At 42.1% G+C, this 26,618-nt stretch overlaps 2 protein-coding genes across 5 annotated transcripts in view; one reads left to right on the forward strand and one right to left on the reverse strand.

Moving 5' to 3' along the window:
• The window catches only part of CFAP61 (cilia and flagella associated protein 61), a 177,446-nt gene that overhangs the window by 22,784 nt on the left and 128,044 nt on the right, over nt 1-26,618 (forward strand). For 3 of the 4 annotated variants that reach the window (XM_081917727.1, XM_081917729.1, XM_081917730.1), the window contains exons 1-5: nt 18,115-18,137; nt 18,666-18,831; nt 18,918-19,068; nt 20,805-20,881; nt 22,045-22,112. In XM_081917727.1, coding sequence (XP_081773853.1) covers nt 18,674-18,831; nt 18,918-19,068; nt 20,805-20,881; nt 22,045-22,112 — 454 coding nt within the window. In that variant the 5' untranslated portion in view covers nt 18,115-18,137; nt 18,666-18,673. Of the gene's footprint in view, nt 1-18,114; nt 18,138-18,665; nt 18,832-18,917; nt 19,069-20,804; nt 20,882-22,044; nt 22,113-26,618 lie in introns of those variants that run through there. The other variant, XM_081917728.1, reaches the window with a different exon arrangement.
• On the reverse strand, nt 428-16,979 carry CRNKL1 (crooked neck pre-mRNA splicing factor 1). Its single transcript, XM_081917818.1, has 14 exons — nt 16,900-16,979; nt 14,395-14,547; nt 13,074-13,165; nt 12,800-12,958; nt 12,221-12,387; nt 9,601-9,779; nt 8,190-8,360; nt 7,897-8,088; nt 6,973-7,032; nt 6,141-6,221; nt 5,006-5,245; nt 4,691-4,792; nt 1,528-1,776; nt 428-667 (listed from the first exon to the last, which is right to left on the reverse strand). Exons 1-14 carry the CDS (start codon nt 16,945-16,947, stop codon nt 503-505), a joined length of 2,058 nt encoding a protein of 685 aa, XP_081773944.1. The 5' UTR covers nt 16,948-16,979; the 3' UTR covers nt 428-502.

Below are 26,618 nucleotides of genomic sequence, written 5' to 3' on the forward strand. Positions count from 1 at the left end.
AGAAATCATGCAGTGGGAGGCCCCATTAGCTAAAGTGGTGCTTCAGGTTAAGAACAGTTTCAGGTTAAGAACGGACCTCCAGAACAAATTAAGTTCTTAATCCAAGGTACCACTGTATAATGAAACAGTTATCATGAAGTGGTCTTCAAACAGGTTTTGAATGATATATCATTATATCACACAGGCCTAGCAGTAATAGCTCATTTCTCAGGCCTGAACCTCTCCGATCTATAGATTTTGTAATTGGGGCAATGGAAATCTTTTATAAAAGAATAAATTTCCATCTGTGAATAATGCTTCAGGGCTTTACTTCTAAGTTCGTTTTCTGGTGCTGCCCATCTCTTTTTCCCACACATGGAGACATAACATTACTACTACTAGATGAAGTGTTAATGGTTCTTTCTTGCATTTCAAACATTGCCAGTGATATTTTTTGGAAATATTTATTGTATTCATTGGCAAAAATTCTGTACAAAATCGAACAGGGAAAGCAAGTGTGGTATTAGGGACTGCTTTCATCCACATCCTTGTCTGGATCTCTCTCTGGATCATCATCTTGTTGCTGCTTCTTCCAGAGTTTAGCCATTGCAAGCAGTTTGAGGTTGGGCTGATTGGCAGCATCTTCTGGGAAGATGTAATCATAGTATTCTTCCCAGCCAGCATCAGACTAGAAGGAGAAAAGTTAACATAGTTAGACACCCAAAACATTATGCCTGCTTGCTTCTTTATCAGACATAAATTTTCCTGCTCTCAATAGTGTTTCCATGCAATAGTTGATGTTTCATAGACAGTTTAAAATAGCAGCATAATAGCACTTCATGCTGCATATTAGGAAGCTGCATCTTTGAATGCCCCCCTTTGCAGAAAAAGCTGCCCAAAGAAAACTAATGCCGGGGAGAAGCCTAGGCTCCACCTGCCATGTGTTTTAGAAAACTTTTATATTATTACTTGTGTGAATACAGTGGTGCCCCGCAAGACGAATGCCTCACAAAACGAAAAACGCGCAAGACGAAAGGGTTTTTCGGGTTTTGCGTCGCTTCGCAAGATGAATTTCCCTATGGGCTTGCTTCGCAAGACGAAAACGTCTTGCGAGTTTGTTCGCTTTTTCCCTAAAGCCGCTTGAAGAGGCGCAGTTGTGACGGACCGTGCTTCGCAAGACGAAAAACATCGCAAGACGAAAAGACTTGCGGAACGAATTAATTTCGTCTTGCGAGGCACCACTGTACTTAGGTTTTGGTTTGAGTGGTTTTTAATTTTTATTCCATACCACTTCAAAAGCACTGCTATGAAGCAGTACACAAATTAAGGCTGTTATACATATGTACCTGATAGCAAGTCCTACTGAACAACAGAACTTATGAATAAAATTGCACGGTAAATCAATGAATTGTGTGTGCACATGCACACTTATACACTCCACACAAGTATAGCTCACACAAACCTTCACTTGATTCTGCTGGTGTATAAATTGCTTCTTGAAAAGCCACCCCCAAGCATGCAAAGCCAGGTCTCAGCTTGTGCTCTTACCCCATCTTCAGCTTGAAGTTTCCTCCTCTTCTTGACTTTCTCTGGCATGAGTTTGTCTACCCTCTCTTTGCTGGATTCGGTTCCAAATTCCTCTTCAAAGTTTCTCCAGGATTCCAGAAGCATAAGCCTCTCCTCTTTTTCCTCACAATTTCTCATTGTTTTATTAGCCTCTTCATATACTTGCCGACACCGTGGTAAGCTGTCATCTTTCCCTGCTGAGAGTTCAAACTGAGCAAAACTGATCCACACCTACAGCAAAACCAAATAAGTCCATATTAGGGTATATGGCAAATCTTTACACAGGAAAACAGGCTGCCAAAGGGTTTAACACGAATCCATTGTTATATAATGCATATCAAGTGCTCTGGAGCTGTGTATGTTGCATGCAGCGCTCATAGCAATAAATAAGAGAATATATTATAGAAGTGAGAAAAGGTGCTTTGGATTTTTTATAGTTCTTATTAAAATGGAGCATTGAATTAAATTATTTTATTTCTAAGTGTATGACTTAGAAGTCAGATTGCTCTCAAAAGCACACACAAAAATAACAATTTTTTAAAAACTGGGTAAGGAAAGGTGAGGGAGAGAAAGTACCATCTGAACAGAAGGATTGTCATACATTTTGATTGGAGGAACAAGACAAACAAAGATCTGCTAAACAAAGACTGTATTGCCCAGTAGCTTCAGGGGTGATTGTGAGTGGTGTCTGGACAAAGGTATGAAGATGTGGATTATGGAGTAGGTCTCTAATTTAGTCACTCCCTATACCAGAGGCATTAAAACTTAAAATGATGGATGGCTGAATTCCCTATCCACATTTCCCCTCACTAAACTCTGCATGACAAATGTCATGGATATGACAGGTTGTAGCTCCACCTTGCGGCCAAAGACAAGAAAGGCAGACTGTTTATTGGACCATCACTCCAACTGGAAAAAATGCAAGCTGTCCCTACACTGTTGGCAACATCTACAATGGTACCTCGGTTTATGAACTTAATCCGTTCTGGAAGTCCGTTCTTAAACCGAAATGTTCTTAAACCGAGGCGTGCTTTCCCTAATGAGACCTCCTGCCACCGGTGCACTTCCACCATTCGGATTCTGTTCTTAGACCAAAGTAAAGTTTGCTAACCGGAACACTACTTCCAGTTTGCAAAGTTCGTATACTGAATAGTTTGTAAACAGGGCTGTTCTTAAACCGAGGCACCACAGCATTTGCTTTTCAATACAGTGGTACCTCGGGTTACAGACGCTTCAGGTTACAGACTCTGCTAAACCAGAAATAGTACCTCCGATTAAGAACTTTGCTTCAGGATGAGAACAGAAATTGGGTGGTGGCAGCACAGCGGCAGCGGGAGACCCCATTAGCTAAAGTGGTGCTTCAGGTTAAGAACAGTTTCAGGTTAAGAACAGACCTCCAGAACAAATTATGTTCTTGACCCAAGGTACCACTGTATGTAGTAGTAAGTTGGCTTCTTTGCTTTATTGGTTCCAAAGCCCTGAAAGATGGATCAGTTTGGGTGCGATGTGGGCCATGCTGAATGCTGTTTAAGAGCTCGGTAAGTTCTCCTGGCCTATATTGCCCCAGGCCTTAAAATTCTGTAGCAATTTTAAAGGCAACCCCATCAAAATAAACTCATTCATTTTCTAAGCAAACCAGAATTAAATTAACAGTTCTATCAAGGTAGCCTAAATTACAAGCTTGCTGACTTCTCCAGTGGGGTTACTTAAGCTTCAAAAAAACTGCACACAGACTTCCTGTTTCCGGCAGTGGAAAATGGCTGATCCCACACAATCAGACCTCAGCCGTTCCAATAATTCAGGGCTGATATGGGGGTAATTGGGGAGGACTGTCTCAACGACCCGCGGTCTGCCCCAGATTGCCGATATGGCAGACGGCAGGGGCACTAGGTCACGGAGCTAGGGACGGCTGACACTCCTGCGACGCCACCCCATAGCCGGACGCATCTGTTTGGGAAAATATAAAGATTTGGAAAACAAACAGACACGCTCTGAATTGAAGAAGCTGGAAAAAACCTGCAGTATGTACAGTCTCTGGTGCAAAAGATCGAACTTCAAAGAGATCCTCATCATGACGTTTGGAATGTGGAGGGGCTTGGTATGTAAAAAAATATTCTTTTATCCTTAATATCAACAATCCGTAATGCATGCCAAGTCTCATTAAGAACTTAAATTGCTCTTCAAAAAGTGAGTTCAGATGGACTTTCATATATAATTGGGATCTACTCGCAGCCACTTCTCTTCTAAGACCGGAAATGTCTGTTAAAGACGAAAACAAAGGACAAAGGACAAAATGGCTCCCACCCACCACGTCGTTACTGAATATCTGAGATACTTCCCTGATTAAGAGAAACGGGAGCTAACAGATGATTGGTTATAAAGACTGGAAACAATATTACATATTGTATATTACATATACAACTGTTTGCAAAAAGATTTTTTGTATTATTATTACAAGCGAGAGAGGGCTAAATGGATGTCTGGCAGCCCCCCTCTAGGGCCCGGAGGGGGGACTGAGAGGATTCCAAAGGCCAATTGCTAACTGTGTGATATATGGCTACATTGCAAACAGTCTATTTAAGATAAATCAACAAGGAGGTTACAGAAGGAAATTTCTCTCTCTTTCTTTGATAACACCTGGACAGGAAAGATTAACGATCTGGGAGCTGCCAAAATAACAACTCTCAAAGAGCTGGACAGAACTTTGAAATTGGATGCAATGAAATGAAGCGGTGAGATGAAAAAACAGCTGAAGGAGTACAATATACGGATAAATCTGCACTCCATAGGGGAAAAAAAGTATCTGTTTTCTGACATGAATGAGGATCGTAGAACCAGAGTCAAAATGTGGAAGGGAAAAATCGGACATGGAATTATGAATAACATTGAGGATGATGAGAGGCAGGACTATGATGTTGAATGCGCTTCGAAATTCAGACCGTGGGAAGTCAAGACAAAATTATTACAATTTGGAAGACAATTGGACCTTTTTTATTTTAGTTTTTTATTTTTATTGGATTTGATTTGATATGTTAATTGGATGTTTTTATTTGAAAATTAATACATGCTTAAAAAAAAAACTGCACACAGCCTTTTATACCAATGAACTACAGTGGAATCTAGTTCTGCCTAACCGAGTACATACCTTGACATGCTGCGTTCTCTGAAGCAATCGCCGATAAAGATTTCTTGTGTTCTCATATTCCTCTTGTTCAATTTCAAAGTCTATGTAAGATTTCCAAAGAACCTAGTAGGAAAGCAGACAGGCCAGTTATTAAGGTACAGTAAAGTGAACATTCCCACATCAATAGGTTGTCTGGGCAATCAGCTGCAGCAGATCATTGCACTTTGTATTCAAAATCCAAATCTGTTTATTACTCCCATATTAGCCGAGTTATAATATATTCCCTCCAGAGAAAAATATGTTGCAGAGCACAGCAAACTCCAGCACCCCTCTTACCTCTGGCATGTCTAATCGTGGCTGGCCAATAGCCAACTCATATATAGCTCTGGCCCTATCAACATCACCAAGAATGGTTTCTAACTCTGCAAACTTGATCCATGATGTGCAGTTTTCAGGTGCAAACTCTAGAAATTTCTCATACAGTTTCCGGCAACGATCAAACTCTCGTAGCTGCAACTCCAGTTCAATGTAGCCTTTAAACAGTTTGTTCTTTGGACATTTACCTATGGATGTTCCCTGTAAAGAGTAGAGTCAGAAATTGCCCAAAGCCTGTTAGAGAAAGAGCACGAGATTCAAACATGCTTTTTTGAGGCACACCCAAAATTACAGTGAGTGGGCTTCTAAGGTCTGATTCTCACTCCCAGTTTTGACATGCCCTGACAACTACAGCTATCATTGTTAGAATGTTATATTTTGGGCCTGTTCAATATACATTACAAAAGAAGCTCAGACGCACCAGGAAACATGTGCAGGAGGAAGAAAGACAAAACTTCTGGCAAGTGGTCCAATGGCTAATGGTGGTATGAAGACACTTCCTTAAATGAAAGTCAATTACCCTGTGGTGCCCAGAGTGTTGATCAGGTCCAGTGGGTTCCTTTTCCTTACCAGAACTTGGTTAAAGAAGCAAACTAGGGATGAAGCATTTCTATAGGCTAAATCAGTTTGTCGGGAAGGAAGTGGCCTGACCCTCCCCTTCCAATTCAGCTTAGAAACCCCACTGGGTAGATCGGTTCATCTCTGGGGACAAATGCAAATGATCACTGGTAGAAGGTTATCTATGGCATTGAGAAATGCAGTGTTACACTTAACCCTCACTTCAACAGCTAACAACAAAATTCAAAAACTGCCCCTTGATAAAATATGGAAGGATCTTTAGCTATACCGACTAACCATTTGAATGAGATACTTTCAGTAACTGCACAGCCCCATAATTATAGAATTACAGAGCTGGAGTCATACTGTTGCTTTTATATGAAACAAGATAGCAAGTTTTGTTATCTGTAACTGTTGTTCAATATGCAAATACAAAACATTTTTCTTTAAAAAATGATGAAAAATCATGGCAGATCAGCAGATCACCCTCATTATATCACAAAGGAATTAACCTGGAGAATCACTTTATTTTCCTTACCAATGCTCGCCTGGCAAACTGGAGATTCTTCTGTCTTATTTCAAATTGAGCATACAACAGCCATATTTTGGCAAATGTAAACTGAAAAGAGAAATAATAAAGATTCTCTGAGAGCAATGCCTCCAATTCAACTAAAATAAAGTCTTCTTAAATATGCCAATGCAGAAAACTTGTCCCAAAGAATGGTTATTAACAAGCACAAAGCATTTTCCCTGATAAAGAGTTTTTTTGAAACACATGGAGAGCCATATCTGTGTGTGTTGCTGCAGTGATGGCAGGGGGTAAATTCTGCAGAAAACTGTCCAGTGCTTTCTTTTCCATTGAATATTTTGTTTCATAAGTTCAAGAGTAACAATTAATGGATGCCAGTTGCAAATAAATATTAGAAAAGCTTGGCAGTTTCAAAATTCTTAATTAGTTTAATAAATAGAAGTAAATACATTGCCATATAATATCACTCTCTAGGGACTTCAGAAAATGTTCTAATTTGCATAGGCAATTTTCCAATTCAAGTTTTCCCAGGGAACTCACATCACTGTGTAGCTGTCTTTTTTGTCTCTGCCAAGCCTATGTTCACTTGCCTTCCTGCAAGTCCCATGGGGCAAAGTGTAACTTGTTTCTGAGGGAATGTGAACAGGTTTAGACTACGGGAGAAATCAACTGCAACCAGCTTTTATTGGTTCAGTGAACCATAGCCAAAACTTTGGCCAAAACAGGGCCAATATTTCTATACAGGGGGACTCTTGAACTTAGAACTGAGGTGAAAAATGACCTCCACTCACACATGTACACCCTTATGTACGAACCCCAGGCATACAACAGAATGTAGTACCTTTTTATGAGGAATGAGTTCAACACAAGCTTGATACACTTGTCTTGTCCGCTCTGGATCCTGAGAAAGAACACATTCTATGTCACATATTCAGAACAAACGCTTCTAAGCAATTATATTCAGAATGCCCCTTAGGAAAGTTGTCTATCTTGCTGCCTGTGTTAAGTTATACTACTTAAACCTGTACTCCTACTCTAGAAACCTAGACCTGCTTACAGCTCTCCACCATCAGCTTTCCCCCCTCTTCACGTCCCCATTTCTCCTCATTCCCTCTTTTACTCTCTAGGGGGTTCAAAATATAGCTGCTATACTACTAATTGCAACTAGATATTGGGCACATATCACACCAGTGGCTTGAAGTGTTTCAGTGTTTTCTGCTCCATTTCGGAGCACAATTCAGACTCCTTTAAAGCCCTATACAACCTGGGGCCCACTTTCCTCAGGGACCATTTTCTTGACAACCAAACTGCCTATGCATTGAGACTGTTTAACAGGACCTCTGGAAGTAACCCGAGGGTGAAAGTAACGCTAGGTGCACCATGGCAGTGGAACTCTTTTCCCAGAGAGGCTCACATGGTGCCCATGGTGTGGGCACTGGGTGGAAGCCTTTTCACTTCCAAGGCTTTTAAATAAATGATGCGTATTTTTATCTCTGTTTTAGTTTTTAAATGCTGCTTTTAATCACTGTTCTACTGTTTATGTTGTTCTGATATTTACTGTTTTTTAATTGACAGGGAGGAGGCAGAATAAAAGGGCAGCAAATGGATTTTGCCCACTTGAATGAGTCATCATTTATACATATACATATACACATATATACACACATACACACACAAAAATTAATAATTTATTTAAAATAATTCCATAGGTAAACACAAGTCACATTTTGTTACTCAGAAAATCAAAGAAATTCAGGAGTTGTACCTTTGCCTCTAGCTCTTCATACAGTGCATAATTGATCCACAGATAAATATACCTCTTCCAGTGCCTCTTTTCTTGAATTGGAGGAACATTGGCAATGGCTCGTTCATAAACTTCACGTACAGCATCAGGATCCGCATCACTTTCCACAAGCCTCAGGTAATCAAACCAGGCATCATAATTATGTGGATTAGCCTTTAAGAGAGAACAGAGAACTTCAGAAATACAAGCTCTTAGTAGTATTCTGGAGATGGCAGTTTATGCTTCCATTTGCCCCCAGCAGTTGCTGCACTCACTTTCACTTCTTCTTCATACTGGAATCTTCTCTTGCTAACTATAATATCCTCGATGCCTCGTCGGTCCCCAAACTTCTTCTCAAAAATGGTGTAATTTTTGAAGAGCTCTTGAGCTTCATGCTTTGGGATTCTGTCCAGGGCGTATTTATAGATTACTCTCACCCTTTCAAACTGGAAAAAGCAACAGCTTAGAAAGCACGAAGAAATATGCTCTACATGAATGCGTAGTAGCACAAACTTTTCAGTTAAAGGATAGGCAGATGATCTTGGGAAAGAACCCTGGCTGAGACCTTGAAGAATAAACAGTACAGGACTAGATGAACCAACAATCTGACTCCGTGTGCACTGACTCACAACTCAAATCCTCAGCCATTTCTCAGAGTAAAGTTCTACAAGGCAAGAGATACAACTATCAGCTTGAGCACATAACAAGGTTCTCATTTTACTCAAATATATATAAGCTAACATTTTTTATAAAACCAAGAAGTCCAATATAAGTTCTATGTTGCACTGTGGTCTAGTTGCTAGAAACTGACAACAACAGAAACAAATAGACCCAAGTCACAATACTTAAGCAATTTATTTGGAAGTAATGTTCTACTGAAATAATGTTATCTCCATATTAAAATTGTGTAGAACAGTTGAAGGAGCTGGTGATGTTTAGCCTGAGAGGAGAGATGAAAGTCATCTTCAAATATCTCAAGGGCTGTCACATGGAAAATGGAGCAAGCTTGCTTTCTCCTGCTCCACAGGGTAGGAGCTGAACCAATGGCTTCAAGTTACAAGAAAAGAGATTCCGACTAAACATCAGGAAAACGTTCTGACAGTAAGAGCTGCTCTGACAGTGGAACAGACTCCCTTGGGAGGTTGTGGACTCTCCTGCCTTGGAGGTTTTTAAGCAGAGGCTGGATGACCATCTGTCCTGGATGCTTTAGCTGAGATTCCTGCATTGCAGGGGTGGGACTAGATGACCCTTGGGCCCCCTCCAACTCTACAGTTCTATGATTCTATAAATCATGCCCAATATGAAAAAAATTAACTTTTTCCCCCCATTCCCACTTCCTCCCCCAACCCTCAAACTGCCTTGAAATATTGAGAAAGAAAATGTATGAAGATGTTTGGGCTTCACTTGCTCACTAAGGTATAAAATTCTTAAAGAAAGTCCACAATTGATAGGTGGACTTTAGCACACACATGCAGACCTGATAAATAGGAACTCTGAAAGCAAGACACCTTCACCTTCTCAGGCAACTAACAAACCCATACAGAGCAAGCTGGAGAACAAGCACAGATGGATGGGAATCTGGCGGTGGGAAACATTGAATGGGAAAGGAAGGTTTTGCAGTATCAGTCAAAAACATACATTTGATTGCAAAATGCAAGCTATATTTTCTAATAAGCAAAATGTTACCTCTTTCTGGTTCTCTTCAAATTTGGCAAAAGCTACATAAAGATGCTCATTCATATGTTCTTCCCCAAAGAATTCCACTGCTCTCTCAAATACTTTCCTTGCATGGGCAAAATAACTATGTTTTTCTTCAAAACGGGCATACTTGATCCAGTTCTTAACATCGGGATGCACAATGACAAGTGGAAGATGTTAAGGAATTCAAAGTATGAAGAATTTCATTTTAACTTCTAACTTTTAAGAATAAAATGCCACAAATATATTATGCAAGGATAACAAAAGGATGGTGAAGTTTTATATTTCATGGGGAAACAGAATGATTTAGGATACAGATCTAAGATTTTGGGAAACTGGTAAATGCAGCAAGACTCAAATAATTTGTTGTTGTTTTTAAATCTCAATCAAGCTGGCAGCACTTTAGGGGCACCTTTATCCTATATAACCTCCAATAAACCTTTGTGCATGTGGGTCCTGATGTGAAAGCAAATCCCTTCCTTCCAATGTTGCATGCTTTTCACATGTTTCAGCACGTCTCCTGTTATGTTACTCTCAACCCAACAACATTCAAGATAAAAACTGGTTTCTTCAAAGCCTAATTCATACCAGGCAGAATTAGTGAAAGCATTGCGGTCACTGAGCATAACTGAATGCACAACATGTAGTCTCATCCAACAGGGAGCCAAGGGGCACCTACGTCTGCATAGGATCATGCTTTTGGAATGGCGTCTTTTGCTGCTAGGTTTCAGCAGCAGATGAAAAGGTGACACCCAGGGCCTAATTGTCTCTGAAGTGATACACTTGTACCTGGCCTCTAAGGCAGTGTTTCCCAACCGGTGTTCCGCGGCACACTAGTGTGCCGTGGAACTTTGCCTTGTGTTCCGTGGAGGCGGGCGAGTCGGGCAGTGAGAGGCGGGGCGGCGGCGGCGAGCACATGCGGTGCGGCGAGCGAGCGAGCTCCCACATCCCATTGCCGCTCGCTACTGGGCCTGCGCATCCGCTCGCTACTGGGCCTGCCCCAGGAGGTGGGGTTGCGGGCATCACACCCTTCCCCACGTGAGCGGGGAATCCCATCCGCCCCCACGTGAGTGGGGAATCCCATCTCAGCCCCCGCGAGAGCAGGGGAATCCCATCCGGCCACGCCTCCTGGCCAGGCAATCGGCTGGCTGGAGGGGGCGTGGCTTGCCCTTTTTAGGGCCGGAGCGGAGGGGGCTCGCCCTCTCCGGCTAGCCCCATCGCCGCTCGCTACATCCTATCGCCGCTCGCTACTGGGCCTGCGCATGCTCGGCGAGCACACGCGGGGCGGCGAGCGAGCGAGCTCCCACATCCGACGGCACCAAGCAGGGGCCCTTGGCCGTGCTGGTGCCCACCGTGCCCGCCTCCGCCCAGGAGGGCGGCAAGCAGCCACCGCCACCACCACCCCCGCCGCTGCCCGGCAACCGCGCCGCCGCCCCCGGCTCCCCGCGGCAGGCTTCGTGCAGGCTTCGACGGGCGAGCTGCTCCGCTGCCTGGGGGACTTCGTGTGCCGCCGCTGCTACCACATCCCATCGCCGCTCGCTACTGGGCCTGCGCGATCACGCCTTCGGGATTCCCTTCAGCAGGCATCAAGCAGCCTGCCTCCCTGCTTTTTCCAATTAAGGGAACCTCCACTCTCCTGCCCCTCCGTGTTTCTCACCCCAAAGCCTTGTGGGCAGCAGGAAGTGGGGCCGTCCTGCGCCGGGTGGCTGCTGACACGTCCCTTGGGCAGGAGAGGCATCCGGCTGGATGAAGGCAGCGACGCCGGGGGAACGAAACAGCACGGCAGGTCTGAGTTGGCGCCTGGAAGGACACAGACTGCTTCATGTCGCTGCATTCCACAGCTCCGAGGCTGGCAGGTGAGTGCGTGCACTCCTCTCTCTCATTTTATTTAATGTGCATTTTTGAAGCATGTGGAAATATCCTGCGTCATCAACCACTTTGGGGAAAGTGTGCGTGTGTGTGTTTGGGGCTAGATTTCATGCATGCCTTTTTTTTTAAGTTCTCTTCCTGCTTCATCCACATTCACCCCCCAAAAGGCCATTTTCTGTGTGCTGAATAAATTCTGCAACTCAAACGGCATGAGGTGCCAATGCATCGGGGCTGTGGAATTTATTCTGCTTGCAGAATTCTGCAACTCAACCGCATTTTGATGTTTAAATGTTGTATTTTAATCCTGTATTTATTTAATCCTGTATTTATTTGAATCCTATTAAAGAGAGTTACTTTATATATAGTCAATATAGGCAAAGAGTTAATTTTTTAAACATTTGCTAATGGTGGTGTGCCTCGAGATTTTTTTCATGAAACAGGTGTGCCTTTGCCCAAAAAAGGTTGGGAAACACTGCTCTAAGGATTCAGATGGCAAGAGAATCATCACATGACTGAAGGCTCCTTCAAAGTAAAAACAATATTCCTCAACATAGGAAATTAGCTGTCAGGAAGACAGGTAAGTTAGTACCCTTCTCCTTCAACTTCCAAATTCCTACATTCCGCAGATAACCAGGTTGGAAAGATGCTGCTTTCATTTGGCCTAAAGACAAAATGTGAACAAAGCAACAACAGAAAAGTAAAACCTTAGGCTGAAATAGAAGCAGCCTCAAAAGGATATATCTCTCATATATAGAGCGTGCTCTGTCCACCTCCTTGTACCTCAGCTCAAAGTTAATGTAAGAATGCCAGGATTGTTCTTCTGGCTGCCATTCCATCCAGCGCTCAAACACCTGGCGGGCTCCAGCAACATTTCCCAGCATCTCTTCCATGTACGTATATTTGTACCTTTCCAAATAAAAGCAACGTAAGAAGCTTAACCCAGGCTAATCACTCTCCACACCTAAGTCTATGTTCTAGTTAACATCTTTTTTAAAAATCGCATATGGTTCCTGAATACAGAGTGCTTGCACATTTGGTATCTAGCACACCCAAGTGCAGATTCCTATTCTGGATCCTGGTCATCGCCCAGGGCAAGCAAATAGTTCACCAATAACTATGCAAGATGCAGTGACATCTCTTTTTCAGAAAACTACAATCTATAGAATACAATAAATACACTTTCCAATACAGTATTTATTTATTTTTATCAAATACTTTTCAGATGATCAGAAATAGATGCTTTGTCTCCCATTTAGAGAGGAAGATATACTATGGTTTACCGATTTGTCTGCCAAGCAGCAAACCATACTTCGCTTACCAGAACTGGTTGACTCTTGGTAGAGTAGTAATAGCACGATCCCAGATGTTTCGGGCATGATTAACTTGGCGGTTCTTCATTTCCATCTCGGCATACTTCAGCCAAAGGGTGACATTTCGGTAGTCTACATCTAGAGCACGTTCGTAGATGGAACGAGCCCTGAGAGCAAAACATTGTTGAAATTAATACATGTGTGATTCATATTAAGAGAGCTGGGCACTGTAAGTTATTCATATGGCTGGTGGTGCTTGAAACGCAACTCTTAACAAAGTACCTTTGTACTTCCTTGAGGCTTTCCTCCCATTGCGCGTACTTGATCCAGTTACTGATAACTGTCCGGTTTTTTCTTATATTATCTTCAAAGGTCTAGGGAGAAAAGTAGAGTGTGTAACTGTACTGTGTAACCAAAAGGAGATTGGTAAGGAATTTGACTGTCTGAGTTCTGGTGTTGTTGTTTTTTAATCATGGAGAAGTATTCAGTCATGTGATTTAGGTCCAGCATACCTTAAGGACTGCCTGATTCCTCATAACCCTGCCTTGATCACTGAGGTCTTCAGGAGAGTTTGTGATAGTGGGATCCCATGGCTCAGGTGCACAACTATGTATTCAGTATTGTTGGCCCAACTCTTTAGAATTTCTTCCCAGCTGGGATCAGACAGGCCCCCTCCCTGTCAAACTTTTAGCACCTTTATTTCAGCAGGCATTTAATTTTTTATGGCTTTACCGATTTTATCTTTTTAACTTTACTGTACACTGCTTAGAGACTAAAGTGTTGAATGATATATGTTTTTGAAAGAATAATGACAAATACTGAAATGCCACTATTAAAGGATAATTTTATCAATCGATCCACTGATAGCACTTCTCAGAAACAACTATCTTAGAGAACACTACTTTTCTTATATATCATCATGTTCCCCCCAAAACCCAGCAAGTGACAACTGCATATGAAGATGTGTTCTTAATAGCTAGTGAAAGTCTGGAGTAGCTCTTCCACGTGTATAGAACTCCTTCCTCTTGAGCGTCCCTAGAATGAAACCTTTTAGGAAGCAATGTATTGTATGGTTAGCATCAGGCAGCCAGACTTAAGCCACGGAGGGAAAGGGTTTTTTAAGGTTACAGTATGTTTCAACAATGGGACGCAGGTGGCGCTGTGGGTTAAAGCCTCAGCGCCTAGGACTTGCCGATCGAAAGGTCGGCGGTTCGAATCCCTGCGGCGGGGTGCACTCCCGTTGCTCGATCCCAGCGCCTGCCAACCTAGCAGTTCGAAGCACCTCCGGGTGCAAGTAGATAAATAGGGACCGCTTACCAGCGGGAAGGTAAACGGCGTTTCCGTGTGCGGCTCTGGCTCGCCAGAGCAGCGATGTCACGCTGGCCACGTGACCCGGAAGTGTCTCCGGACAGCGCTGGCCCCTGGCCTCTTGAGTGAGATGGGCGCACAACCCCAGAGTCTGTCAAGACTGGCCCGTACGGGCAGGGGTACCTTTACCTTTTTATGTTTCAACAAGTTATTACACATCAAGAGATTCTGGGATACAAATTCAAATAAATAAAACCCAAATATTTAGCATTTGATAAGCATGATGTTTACTTGCCTTTCTTTTTCGAAGTTTATAATCATTTAGCTCCTCTTCATCTGTGATCTTCTGTTGAGGAGGTGGGGGAAGAAGCTCAAGTTCTCTTTCTTTAGCTTCTCTTAAAAGTTGCTCTGCTGTGATCTGTACCTCGGCTGGGGCTTTGTTTTTCACCTGGGGGACAAACCATTTCTTGTAATGACATATTTTAGCATTCTATGCATGGAGGTAACAAATGTAATTCCACAAGTGTTCACACACACACACACACACTCTCTCTCTATCTATATATATATAATTTTATGTAAAAGTACCAAAAACCTTCTGTAATTCAGCACAACACTGCAACAGATATTCTTAATATTTTATTTTATTCTTAAAAGTTACCTAGAGGGTTTCTTGTGAAACAGAAATATATGCACAAAGTCATTTTTAAAAAATCAATAAAGTTCGCTCATGCAGTGTATGTGATGCTATGATAGAAATGTTGGCTATGACAAAATGCAATCTTTCAGGTCAATTTGCCTTTCAAAAATAAAAAATTAAGTCATTCACCAGAAGAGGAATTAACTCTTTCTTTACACTCACACAATCTAAATGATTCAATTTTGTTTGAAGTTTTGGTTGTTCCATTCTTATCAGAACACTTTTTGATTCCAGGATGTAATCTATTTATAGCATTTTTAGTTATTTGTAATTTGGGAATTACACAATGAGTTTTTACAGACATTGCTTTTGCTGTCAGGAGCATTTCTCATTTTAAAAAAGTATCCTAATAGATAACTGTACATTTTGCATGGATCATGATGACCATTAGGAAAGGTAGAATTAATCAGCATGCCCTCTACCAATACCCTGCCATTAAGATGGTGGCTGACTGCATGCAGTTTGACACAATGTTACCCGATAGGGCAGGTGTTGCCTCTGAATTCAACAATAAAAAACAATGTCAATCTATAGTTTTACTGTGGTCACAATAAAATCCTTTTGGGTCCACTTGTTTTGTGCTGCTCAAGACAGCAAATGGTTGGGTCATCCAAAATTTGCTTAATAAAAGGGTGGTGGCTATACTTTATTTTAACTTCCCTTTCAGGGAGGGTGGCAAGATACAAATGACTCCCATTTGTTTTAACAGTTGTGAAGGAAAAGAAATTTCAGCAAGTGCAGCTTTTCTCGCTTTCTGCACAACAAACTGTGCCTGCTAAAGTTTCTTCTCTTAAAAAGTAAAACTACTTTATAGCCTGCATCTACTCAGAACCAAATCCCACTACGTATAACCAAATGTGCATAGAATCTAAGCCTGGTCCTCAAAAGCAAGCCCCGGTCCAAATGTATTTTTGTGCTTTTATACTGTAAGCCATCCTGTGATGCTTGGATGAAGGGTGGCATATACATTTAACAAAACAAAAACCGTCATTTAGGGTTTCAGTATGGTCAAACCTAGTAGTGTTGCTTTACTTATGAATAAGCATGCAACTCCATGGGAAATGGTTGCATTTGTGTGGCTGAGCCAAAAGGAGGTATCCCCCCCACTTTACTATCCCATTTTGCAAGTGAAGTGGCAAAAATGAGGGTTGGGCATTTGGACTTTCCTCCAGAAGAGTGAAATTAGGGGGCACAAAATTCACTGGTGGCATCAGCAGCAGCCGTGTTCTGCTGGTGGTCATCATCTGGGTTTTGTTTCCCCCCATGATCCTCCCTCTGACCCGACTGATGTCATGATGCAGATCAGTTTCATGAGGGAATCTGGGGTGGGGGTTACAGCTCCCAGGCTTAGTTCTTAATTATCACTGCCTTCTACTTGGGGGAACTTTGACTGCATCCTCTCCTCTTGATTCAATGCACTAGGTCTGTATGGTGGAAACGCTGCATGTCTACTGCGGTATTTCCTGTAGGGGCATACATGACCCTGGGGGTCCCAGGTTCATGAAATGCCCCATCTTCTTCTGCATCAGGTTGCACCTGCCTTCCTATGCATCTTTATTATTACTACTCCTACTGCACTATCCTACAACTCCAGAGCAGTAAGGTTCCCGGAGGGTCCCCTAATCCAACCCCTGCAATGCAGGAATCTCAAGCAAAGCATCCACGGGAGCCAACCAGTGGTGCCCATTATAGATACAGTTAACTGTCTAGAAATTGGTGCCTTTTTTAGAGTTTTATTTCCCACTCCCCTCCTTGTTCCTCGTTCCTTGTGCGTTGCGTTTTTATTAATTTGCCTGTTTGTTTGTTCATTAGAATGTAAGCCTGCGGGTTGGGAATGTCTTGTTTCGATTTCGTGTAAGCCTTTTGGGCTGACGAGCGGGGTGCAAATGCTCTAAGTAAATAAGTAACACATTTATTTGCCCCCCGCCTTCCTCCTCCGGCTCCTGCCTCCCCCTTCTCGGTCCCCGCCATCTCTCTCGGCGCCGCCTTCCCGCCTGCTTCCTCCCCCCCATTCAGCTTTGCCCGGGAAGTAAAGGCCTCGCGAGGCCCTCGGAGGCCCAGGCCCGGATAAACGCGCACAGGCCGCATCCCGTTCCCCACCTTCGCCACTTTAGGGATCCGCTGCTTCCCGGCCGCCGTAGACGCCATCTTCCCCTCCGTCTCGAGCGGCTCTCCGGCCCCGCCCCTCCCCTTTGACCCCGGCAGCATCCCAGCATGCCGCGCGCGGCGGGAGGCCGGGCCTCTGCGTCGCCATAGCAACGGCCAAGCGCGTCCGAGCCAGTTGGCGAGCCCCGGAAGAAAGCGGCGCGGGCGGGCAGGTGAGTCCCCGGCTGTCCCCCAGCAGAGGCCAGATGACCCTCAGGGATCCCTTCCAACTCCACACGGCCCTGAGCCGAAGCTGCTGCAGCACCTGGCCTGACCCCGCCATTTGGGAGCCCTAAGGCCGGCAGCGCGAACCGGGGTCCCGGGCAGGGCTCCTTCGTCCCCACCCAGCCGGCGAGGGATCGTCACGCGCGTGAAATGTTAGGCGGAGGCTGCGCTTGCAGGGGAGAGAAGCGTGACGGGTTGACACCCGAGGCGAACCCCGAACTTGCTGCGGGGCGGGATTCGCCCGGGGAAGGAGGGTCGGGGCAGAGCGGCATCAGGAACAAGGGAGGAGGAAAGAAGAGCTGCTATAATTAATTAAGGTTTATAATTGTCCTGTCCTTGATGTGTCACTTACAATGTGTAGGGAACTTTTTGTGAGAAAGAGCATTTAATATGACTTCACTCTTGCAGATTGTAGTGACAGAATTGCACTTGTTAGTATAACCTTTCATGTTTTTGACTCCTTTTAACACTCAGTAACACTCCAAAAATTGTCAACTTCCTTCTCTATACCTGAATGTACTCGAGGCAGGCCATTTCTATGCACACTTCACTTTGAAATAATCTCCATTCGACACATTTAGGCCTACTCTCCCATCAGTTTGCGCAGACAGCTACTTCAACTGCCATTCCTAGAGTTCTGTAGTGGTGTTAAGGACAGTAGCATAACCTTACAAAACTAGGGGTTCTGGAGAAATTTGGTGGGATTCCTCTCCTGTCCTCTATTTCAGGTGAATTCACCTGATCCACACCACCTGGATAACAGACAGATCAGACAAATTCTTCATGGGAATCTACACACACACACACACACACCCTGAAGTTCTGTGAGGTGCTCTGAGTGGAGTGCTCCCAAGACCATTTGTAGCTCTGTTTTCCACTCTTATCACAAGAACCTTGCTTCCTAGCTGCTCCAAGCAGCTGTTACCAGGATTATAAAAAATGTAAATGGCAGACTACGTTGTGAAAATGTAAGTGGGGGATGGGGGGATCCAGAGGTTTGTGTGATTTTTTATTGTCACACATTTATGCAGAAATGGGATGGAAGGGAATGAGGGGCAAACCATGCAAAAGGGAAACCAAACAGAATTAGACTGATCTGTCAATCTCTGTACAAAACGGTAACTCCCATTATTTAAGTGCGACAGCTGACAAATACAAGAGGACTGTGGTGGTGGTGTTGTAGACCTGCTTTGTGAAAGCAGAGCAGTTATAGAAATTCTGTAACATTTATTCAGATAAAGCATAAATCACAAATTTCCCAATCCTAACCAAATAAACGTCAGTCTACAATTCTAAGTGAGCTTATTTCATTGTAAGTGTAGGTTTAATTCAAATACATCTGACCTACTTTTAGGGAAATGTGGCTAGTATCTGGCTGTTGAAATCATTTTTTGTTTAAATTGTATGAATTCATTTTTGTGATTCTCAGTGATATGTTTTACTGTCAGTCATTTATTTGAAAAATAGGAAATATTTTCTTTTCTTTTTTGCTGCAGAATGCACAATGTCTTCACTGTCTCCTGCAACAACATCATCTACCCCACCATCTTCTGTCATATTCAGTGCTAGAAGAACAGAATCCCATGATATTCCTAATATTGTCCAACACATGAAATACAATACAGAAAGATTATTTGGCAGAATTAATGTCATCTATCTTTTGTAAGTAGCAACATTGCAACCATTTATAGTGCATCTAATTTCCTATTAGTTGTTTCATTAACAAAAGTTAAATGTTTGTTTTACAGAGAAAAAGCCAATCTTGCAGTGACTTTAGTTAATCAGAAGAATGTAACTGTTGCTCATGCTGTATTTCTGGACTATCCCAATTGGGATGTTGTTGATCAAGCCAATTGGGAACAGTACTTAGAACAAAATTATGTTCAAAACAAGTGTACGGTAAGGAACATTTTCCCCTTCAAAATGTTAATGATAAAGGTTTTACATATTGTGTGTGGTCATTGCAGAGAATAGACAAGGCCCGCTTATACTGTGCACGCTTGAGCACAGTAATTTTAATTGTCCTGTTCAAGAAGGTAAATGTGGAAATGTACATGACACTAAGCCAAACCATTGCTAAGCATTAATGAGCAAGTGTGCTGCTCCACAGACTGAAAATGCAGGCATTTCCCTCCTTTCCTGCTCCTGCTATTGCCACAGTATGTGGAGCTAAGCCATGATTTGGCTTAGCATTATGTGTGAATCTCAGCTTGTGGTTTGTCTTGTTCCAAGCAAACCATAAGTAGTAAACACCAAATAAACTACAATCCCAGATTCACATATAATGCTATGTGTCACTTCTAATATCATAACAGCAGCAGAACTGAGTGAGGCAGTCTGGTTTTTGATCTCTGTACCTGTACTGCTCATTTATGCTAAGCCATATTTTGGCTTAGTATTATGTGCAAACCAGGCTATTTTGCTTTAATTCATTGATTCAGTGCCTCTTTCCTGTGGAATACCTCCTTGAATATATTGGAGAATAGCCACACTCTTCATTGGAAAGATGTACTACAGATTGAAGATAAGTGGAAATAAACGTTTTCTTGGTCATAAGCCAAAAGGGGTGGGATCTATAGAATCTAAGAAGAGGCTTATTTTACACTCCAATTCAAATCCTGTCTGTCTATTCTACTGATCATGTCAAAACCATCCTCTGTGCATGCTGGGCTCTAAATGGTAAAATAATTTGGAAGACTCCCTGAAGTAAATAGAAAAAGTAGAGACTATCAAATGTAACTTTTCTTCATGCATGTTCTATATCTCCTTTAGCAGCTAATTTTCCCAAAGTGTTGGTAGAGAGGAAGGTATAGGATAAGAAGAGAAAAACAACAAAAAGCCAAACTAGGCAGCACCTGTATAATCTCCACTCAGCTTTCTTTGTCTATTTGTGGGGAAGCCCCCACAATTCTGAACAGAGCTGAATTTACACATTGATGTTACACTCTTCGCATGAAACTGCTATCTAGTTAGCATGTGCACCCTCAAGTTTTGCTGTCAGAAGCATATACATGTCTTCTGACATATATTCTCACTGACTCTATATATAGCCATCATAAGGCAAACGGGTGGCACTGAGCCTCTTGGGCTTGCTGATTAGAAAGTTGGTGGTTCGAATCCCCATGAAGGAGTGAACTCCCTTTGCTCTGTCCAAGGTCGTTTGGAAGTGTGATCCTGTGTAATAATAATAATAATAATTTTTTTTTTATACCCCGCCCTCCCCAGCCAAGGCCGGGCTCAGAGCGGCTTACAAGCAATAATAAAAACAAGATGAATGATTACAACTTAAAAACAAAAATAAAATACAACATTAAAATAATGGAACATTAAAATATTAAAATGTAGCCTCATCGCAGGAAGAGAAGAAAAGAAAGGGGGGAAAAAGAGAGAGAGAGGGAGGGTAGACACTCTTAGGATTGCACTGTTATCCTTGCTAATGAACATAATTGATACTATTGCGCTTTAAATAGATGTTTTTTAAATGACTTAATTCTGTGGCGATCTAATTATTATGTGACTATTTTGTTGCAGCATTTTGTACACATATTTTACAAGATCAGTGCCTAAGCTACCATTTTGCAATTTATTTAATTGAATGGAAGTTGTGCTGAATTGTTTGTATCTTTCATTCACAGCCTTTAAATACACTATTTATGCATCTTTTTGTGGCAACAGACGGATATGCTGTTGACTGTTGCCATGAAATTATGACGTAAGTTGATTTATATAGCGAATGTGGAGGTCCTGGTTGGTGTTTTAATTAAATAATAATGAAAGTGCTTAAATCCCTTTTTAGCTGGTAGCATGTATGTACAAATATTCACTGGATTGTAGGTAATGCTGTTTTCAGTCTCTATTTTTAAGTTTTACTGTCACAAGGAGAGTCTTGGTTAGGTAAACAGATAACTTCTACATTATCTATTTTAGTTCTCACAAGCATAACAACCTTCCTAGTGACAGACAAAAAGATCTGTGTGAATTAGCCACAGGTTCCAAGTATTTGCACAGACTTTGAGGTATTGATTCACATGCTGTGTGCGTGTGTCATAGAGACAGACAGAATTAACGTTGAATTTTGTATGTGGTACTTGATCATGAGATATTTGGTTCATTTTGCCTTCTGCTCAGCTAGCCAGTATTTGTGCAGATTGAACAGAAATTACAAGAAAAATACAGTCTGAATTCTCCAAATAGAGGACAAAATCAGACTTCTTTATGAAAAATTACATGGGTTAGGTTAGTTTTGGAAACATTTATTAGAATGAAAATAAATAAATGTTTACTGTGCTTCATCATGTAGCACAGTAAACATTTACTGTAAACATCTTGCAGTTAATTCTTTCAATCCCATATCAAGTATACTGACTCAGTCTTTAGTAGGATGAAGCAGATACAGTATCGTGACAGTAGTCCCACTTTGTTCAGTAGGCTGTGGGGCAGTTTCCTATGGAATATTAAAAGTGTGTTTGGTAGAACTCATTGCTCCAGTTAGATAACCTTTGCCTGAAATCAGGATAAGGCTGAATTACATAATACCTCTTATGCTTCCTATAGCTCATACCTCAGTTTAATAAGAAACCTGCAGATTTCGCCTGAATGATTAAGCTTAATTTATTTGCTTCAGCCAGAGATCAGGTTGGTTTTCTGCAAGCTCTCATCTGGCCTTAAAATAAATTGTCTCTGGAATTTCTTCATCATTTGATGTGGTACAGTTTCTCCTTTTGTAAAAATGCCTTCCTGTTTTACTATATCTTATTGCCCATCTTATTTAACAGAGAAATTTCAAACACAATAACCAATATTTGAGTGCAAAATAAATGTTTTTCAAAACTAAAACAGAAACTATTACTATATATAATTCTCTTTTTTATTCAGGACTGTTTTTAAAACTATCCCAGAGCTACATTTCATACTTCTCTTTGTACCATACGAGGAGGATTTAGGTAAGACATGTTGAGGTCCTAAAACATTTAGGGGGCAGGTTTCTCTTGAATAGTTGTGCTTCAAGCAGAGGTATGGGGTTTTTTTGCCAGATCATCTAAGGCCTAAACTGCATATAATGTAGATTTTCCCAAACATGTTTCTCACCCCCAAAGAACAGCATCTATGGGAGGGATGGTCGGCTGTGGGGAGGGGACTACTTAATCTTTTTCCAACCACTTATTCATTTAGTCAAAATAAAAATAAAACCACCCCCCGGTTTTTCTGAGTGGAGGAAAAAAATATGAGGATCAATGGATCCTTTAAAAATGAAATAAAATGATACATATCAACAAGTAACTTGCAGTTGGCCTTCAAACTGCGTAAGTGTGCACAGCTATGCATTGTTTTTTATTTTTACAATTTTACTTCCCTAAAAGTCCTATAATATGGGCTCCTCCAATACACTCCTGGATGTAATGTGAAAGCTCGCCAGCAAACCCATGTTCCTGTGCCTTAGATGCATAGCTGTCAACTTTTCCCTTTTCTTGCAAGGAATCCTATTCGGAATAAGGGAATTTCCCTTTTAAAAAGAGAAATGTTGACGCCTATGCTTAGATGGCTCTCAATATTGATAAAAGAGGAAACAAATAGTGTATCCTACTATTCTATTCTTCAGCTTGAACTCCAGATCCTATATTTTACTTGGTACCAATATAAACCCCCTTCATGGATCACTGCCTTGCCGTGGCGAAGGGGCTTGAAGAACTCAGAGAAGCTATGAACTATGCCGAGCAGGGCACCCAAGATGAACAGGTCATAGTGGAGAGTTTTGACCAAACGTGATCCACCTGGAGGAGGAACCGGCAAGCCACTCCAGTATCCCTGCCAACAAAACTCCATGGACAAAGACAGGCATATAAAAGTTATGACGCTGGAAGATGAGCCCCTCAGGTTGGAAGGCGTCCAACATGCTACTGGGGAAGAGCGGAGGACAAGTACAAGTAAATCCAGAGCTGATGAAGCGGCTGGGCTAAAGCCGAAAGGACGTTCAGTTGCGAATATGCCTGGAAGCGAAAGGAAAGTCCAATGCTGTAAAGAAAAATATTGCATAGGAACCTGGAATGTAAGAACCATGAACCTGGGTAAGTTGGATGTGGTCAAAAATGAGATGGCAAGAATTAATATTGACATCCTGGGCATCAGTGAACTAAAATGGACGGGAATGGGCGAATTCACTTCAGATGATCATCATATCTACTACTGTGGGCAAGAAACCCGCAAAAGAAATGGAGTTGCCTCATAGTCAACAAAAGAGTGGCGAAAGCTGTACTGGGATGCAATCTCAAAAATGATAGAATGATCTCGATACGAATCCAAGGCAGACCTTTTAATATAACAGTAATCCAAGTTTATGCACCAACAACTGGTGCTGAAGAAACTGAAATTGATCAATTTTATGAAGACTTACAACACCTTCTTTGACACCAAAGAAGGATGTTCTTCTCATTATAGGGGACTGGAATGCTAAAGTAGGGAATCAAGAGATAAAAGGAACAACTGGCAAGTTTGGCCTTGGAGAGCAAAATGAAGCAGGGCTAAGGCTAATAGAGTTCTGTCAAGCGAACAAGCTGGTCATCACAAACACGCTTTTCCAACAACACAGAGACGACTCTACACATGGACATCACCAGATGGGCAGCATCGAAATCAGATTGATTATATTCTCTGCAGCCAAAGATGGAGAAGCTCTATAGAGTCAGCAAAAACAAGACCTGGAGCTGACTGTGGCTTAGATCATCAGCTTCTTATAGCAAAATTCAAGCTTAAACTGAAGAAAGTAGGAAAAACCACTGGGCCGGTAAGATACAATCTAAATCAAATCCCTTATGAATACACAGCGGAAGTGAGGAACAGGTTTAAGGATTTAGATTTGCTGGACAGAGTGCCTGAAGAACTATGGATGGAGGCTCGTAACATTATACAGGAGGCAGCAACGAAAACCATCCCAATGAAAATGAAATGCAAGAAAGCAAAGTGGCTGTCCAATGACGCCTTACAAATAGCGGGGGAGAGAAGGCAAGCAAAATGCGAGGGAGATAGAGAAAGATACAGGAAATTGAATGCAGATTTTCAAAAAATAGCAAGGAGAGACAAGAAGGCCTTCTTAAACGAGCAATGCAAAGAAATAGAGGAAAACAACAGAATGGGAAGAACCAGAGATCTGTTCAAGAAAATTGGAGATATGAAAGGAACATTTCATTTAAAGATTGCCATAATAAAGGACAAAAGTGGTAAGGACCTAACAGAAGCAGAAGACATCAAGAAGAGGTGGCAAGAATACACAGAGGAATTATACCAGAAAGATATGGATGTCTCATACACCCCAGGTAGTGTGGTTGCTGACCTTGAGCCAGACATCCTAGAGAGTGAAGTCAAATGGGCCTTGGAAATCACTGCAAATAACAAGGCCAGTGGAAGTGATGGTATTCCAGCTGAACTATTTAAAATTTTAAAAGATGATGCTGTTAAGGTGCTACACTCAATATGTCTGCAAATTTGGAAAACTCAGCAGTGGCCAGAGGACTGGAGAAGATCAGTCTACATCCCAATCCCAAAGAAGGGCAGTGCCAAAGAATGCTCCAACTACCGCACAATTGCACTCATTTCACACGCTAGCAAGGTTATGCTTAAAATTCTACAAGGAAGGCTCAAGCAGTATGTGGATCAAGAACTTCCAGAAGTGCAAGCTGGATTTAGAAGAGGCAGAGGAACCAGAGACCAAATTGCAAACATGCGCTGGATTATGGAGAAAGCTAGAGAGTTCCAGAAAGACATCTACTTCTGCTTCATTGACTATGCAAAAGCCTTTGACTGTGTTGACCACGGCAACCTATGGCAAGTTCTTAAAGAAATGGGAGTGCCAGATCACCTCATCTGTCTCCTGAGAAATCTCTATGTGGGACAAGAAGCTACAGTTAGAACTGGATATGGAACAACTGATTGGTTCAAAATTGGGAAAGGAGTACGACAAGGCTGTATTTTGTCTCCCTGCTTATTTAACTTATATGCAGAATTCATCATGCGAAAGGCTGGGCTGGATGAATCACTAGCCGGAATTAAGATTGCTGGAAGAAATATCAACAACCTCAGATATGCAGATGACACAACCTTGATGGCAGAAAGTGAGGAGGAATTAAAGAACCTTTTATTGAGGGTGAAAGAGGAGAGCGCAAAATATGGTCTGAAGCTCAACATCAAAAAAATGAAGATCATGGCCACTGGTCCCATCACCTCCTGGCAAATAGAAGGGGAAGAAATGGAGGCAGTGAGAGATTTTACTTTCTTGGGCTCCATGATCACTGCAGATGGTGACAGCAGCCACGTAATTAAGAGATGCCTGCTTCTTGGGAGGAAAGCAATGACAAACCTAGACAGCATCTTAAAAAGTAGAGACATCACCTTGCCAACAAAGGTCTGTATAGTAAAAGCTATGGTTTTCCCAGTAGTGATGTATGGAAGTGAGAGCTGGACTATAAAGAAGGCTGAACGCCAAAGAATTGACGCTTTTGAATTATGGTGCTGGAGGAGACTCTTGAGAGTCCCATGGACTGCAAGAAGATCAAACCTATCCATTCTGAAGGAAATCAGCCCTGAGTGCTCACTGGAAGGACAGATTGTGAAGCTGAGGCTCCAATACTTTGGCCACCTCGTGAGAAGAGAAGACTCCCTGGAAAAGACCCTGATGTTGGGAAAGATGGAGGGCACAAGGAGAAGGGGACGACAGAGGACGAGATGGTTGAATAGTGTCTTCGAAGCTACCAGCATGAGTTTGACCAAACTGCGGGAGGCAGTTGAAGACAGAAGTGCCTGGCGTGCTCTGGTCCATGGGGTCACGAAGAGTCGGACACGACTAAACGACTAAACAACAACAACAACCCATATAAACAATTATGTAAAACTACTTGTCAATAATTACTGAAGCCCATTGATTTCAGTGGGTCTCTTCTCAGTGCGACTCAGTTGGATACCACCCAAAATATCTCACATATTCTCAGTAATTCTTATAACAGCAGGAGAGAGACCAAGGCTGAGATATAATGGCTTGATGAAGGCTCCCTTTTGAAATGAGATATTAAGCAAGCATTTCCCAACTTGCACTCATGCTCTAGCCCCTATACAACACCAGCTTCCAATGCAGGATCGGGCTATAAGTACTGTATTTTTTGCTCTATAAGACTCACTTTTTCCCCTCCTAAAAAGTAAGGGGAAATGTGTGTGCGTCTTATGGAGTGAATGCAGGCTGCGCAGCTATCCCAGAAGCCAGAACAGCAAGAGGGAATACGGTATATATATATTGTTAGTTCTTGGCAGTGTTAACATACTGGAAAACTTAACAAGTCATTAACTACATCTTTGCAAAACCTAGTTCTAAATTACCAACCAGGTTCTAAGTCTTCAGTCCTGTGACTTCTTTCTGAGTGGACATGTATAGGATTATACTATTTTATTATATTCTTAGTATTATT

This window comes from Podarcis melisellensis (genome assembly GCF_964234715.1).
Source record: "Podarcis melisellensis genome assembly, chromosome: 7".
NCBI classification, from domain to species: domain Eukaryota; kingdom Metazoa; phylum Chordata; class Lepidosauria; order Squamata; family Lacertidae; genus Podarcis; species Podarcis melisellensis.

Coding starts and splice junctions, on each gene's coding strand:
- CRNKL1 (XM_081917818.1), bottom strand. CDS start 16,947: ATGGCGTCTACGGCGGCCGGGAAGCAGCGGATCCCTAAAGTGGCGAAG. Junction 12,959..13,073: donor AGCCTCAAGGAAGTACAAAG/GTACTTTGTTAA, acceptor TTTTGCTCTCAG/GGCTCGTTCCATCTACGAAC. Junction 4,793..5,005: donor CACGATTAGACATGCCAGAG/GTAAGAGGGGTG, acceptor CTTTCCTACTAG/GTTCTTTGGAAATCTTACAT.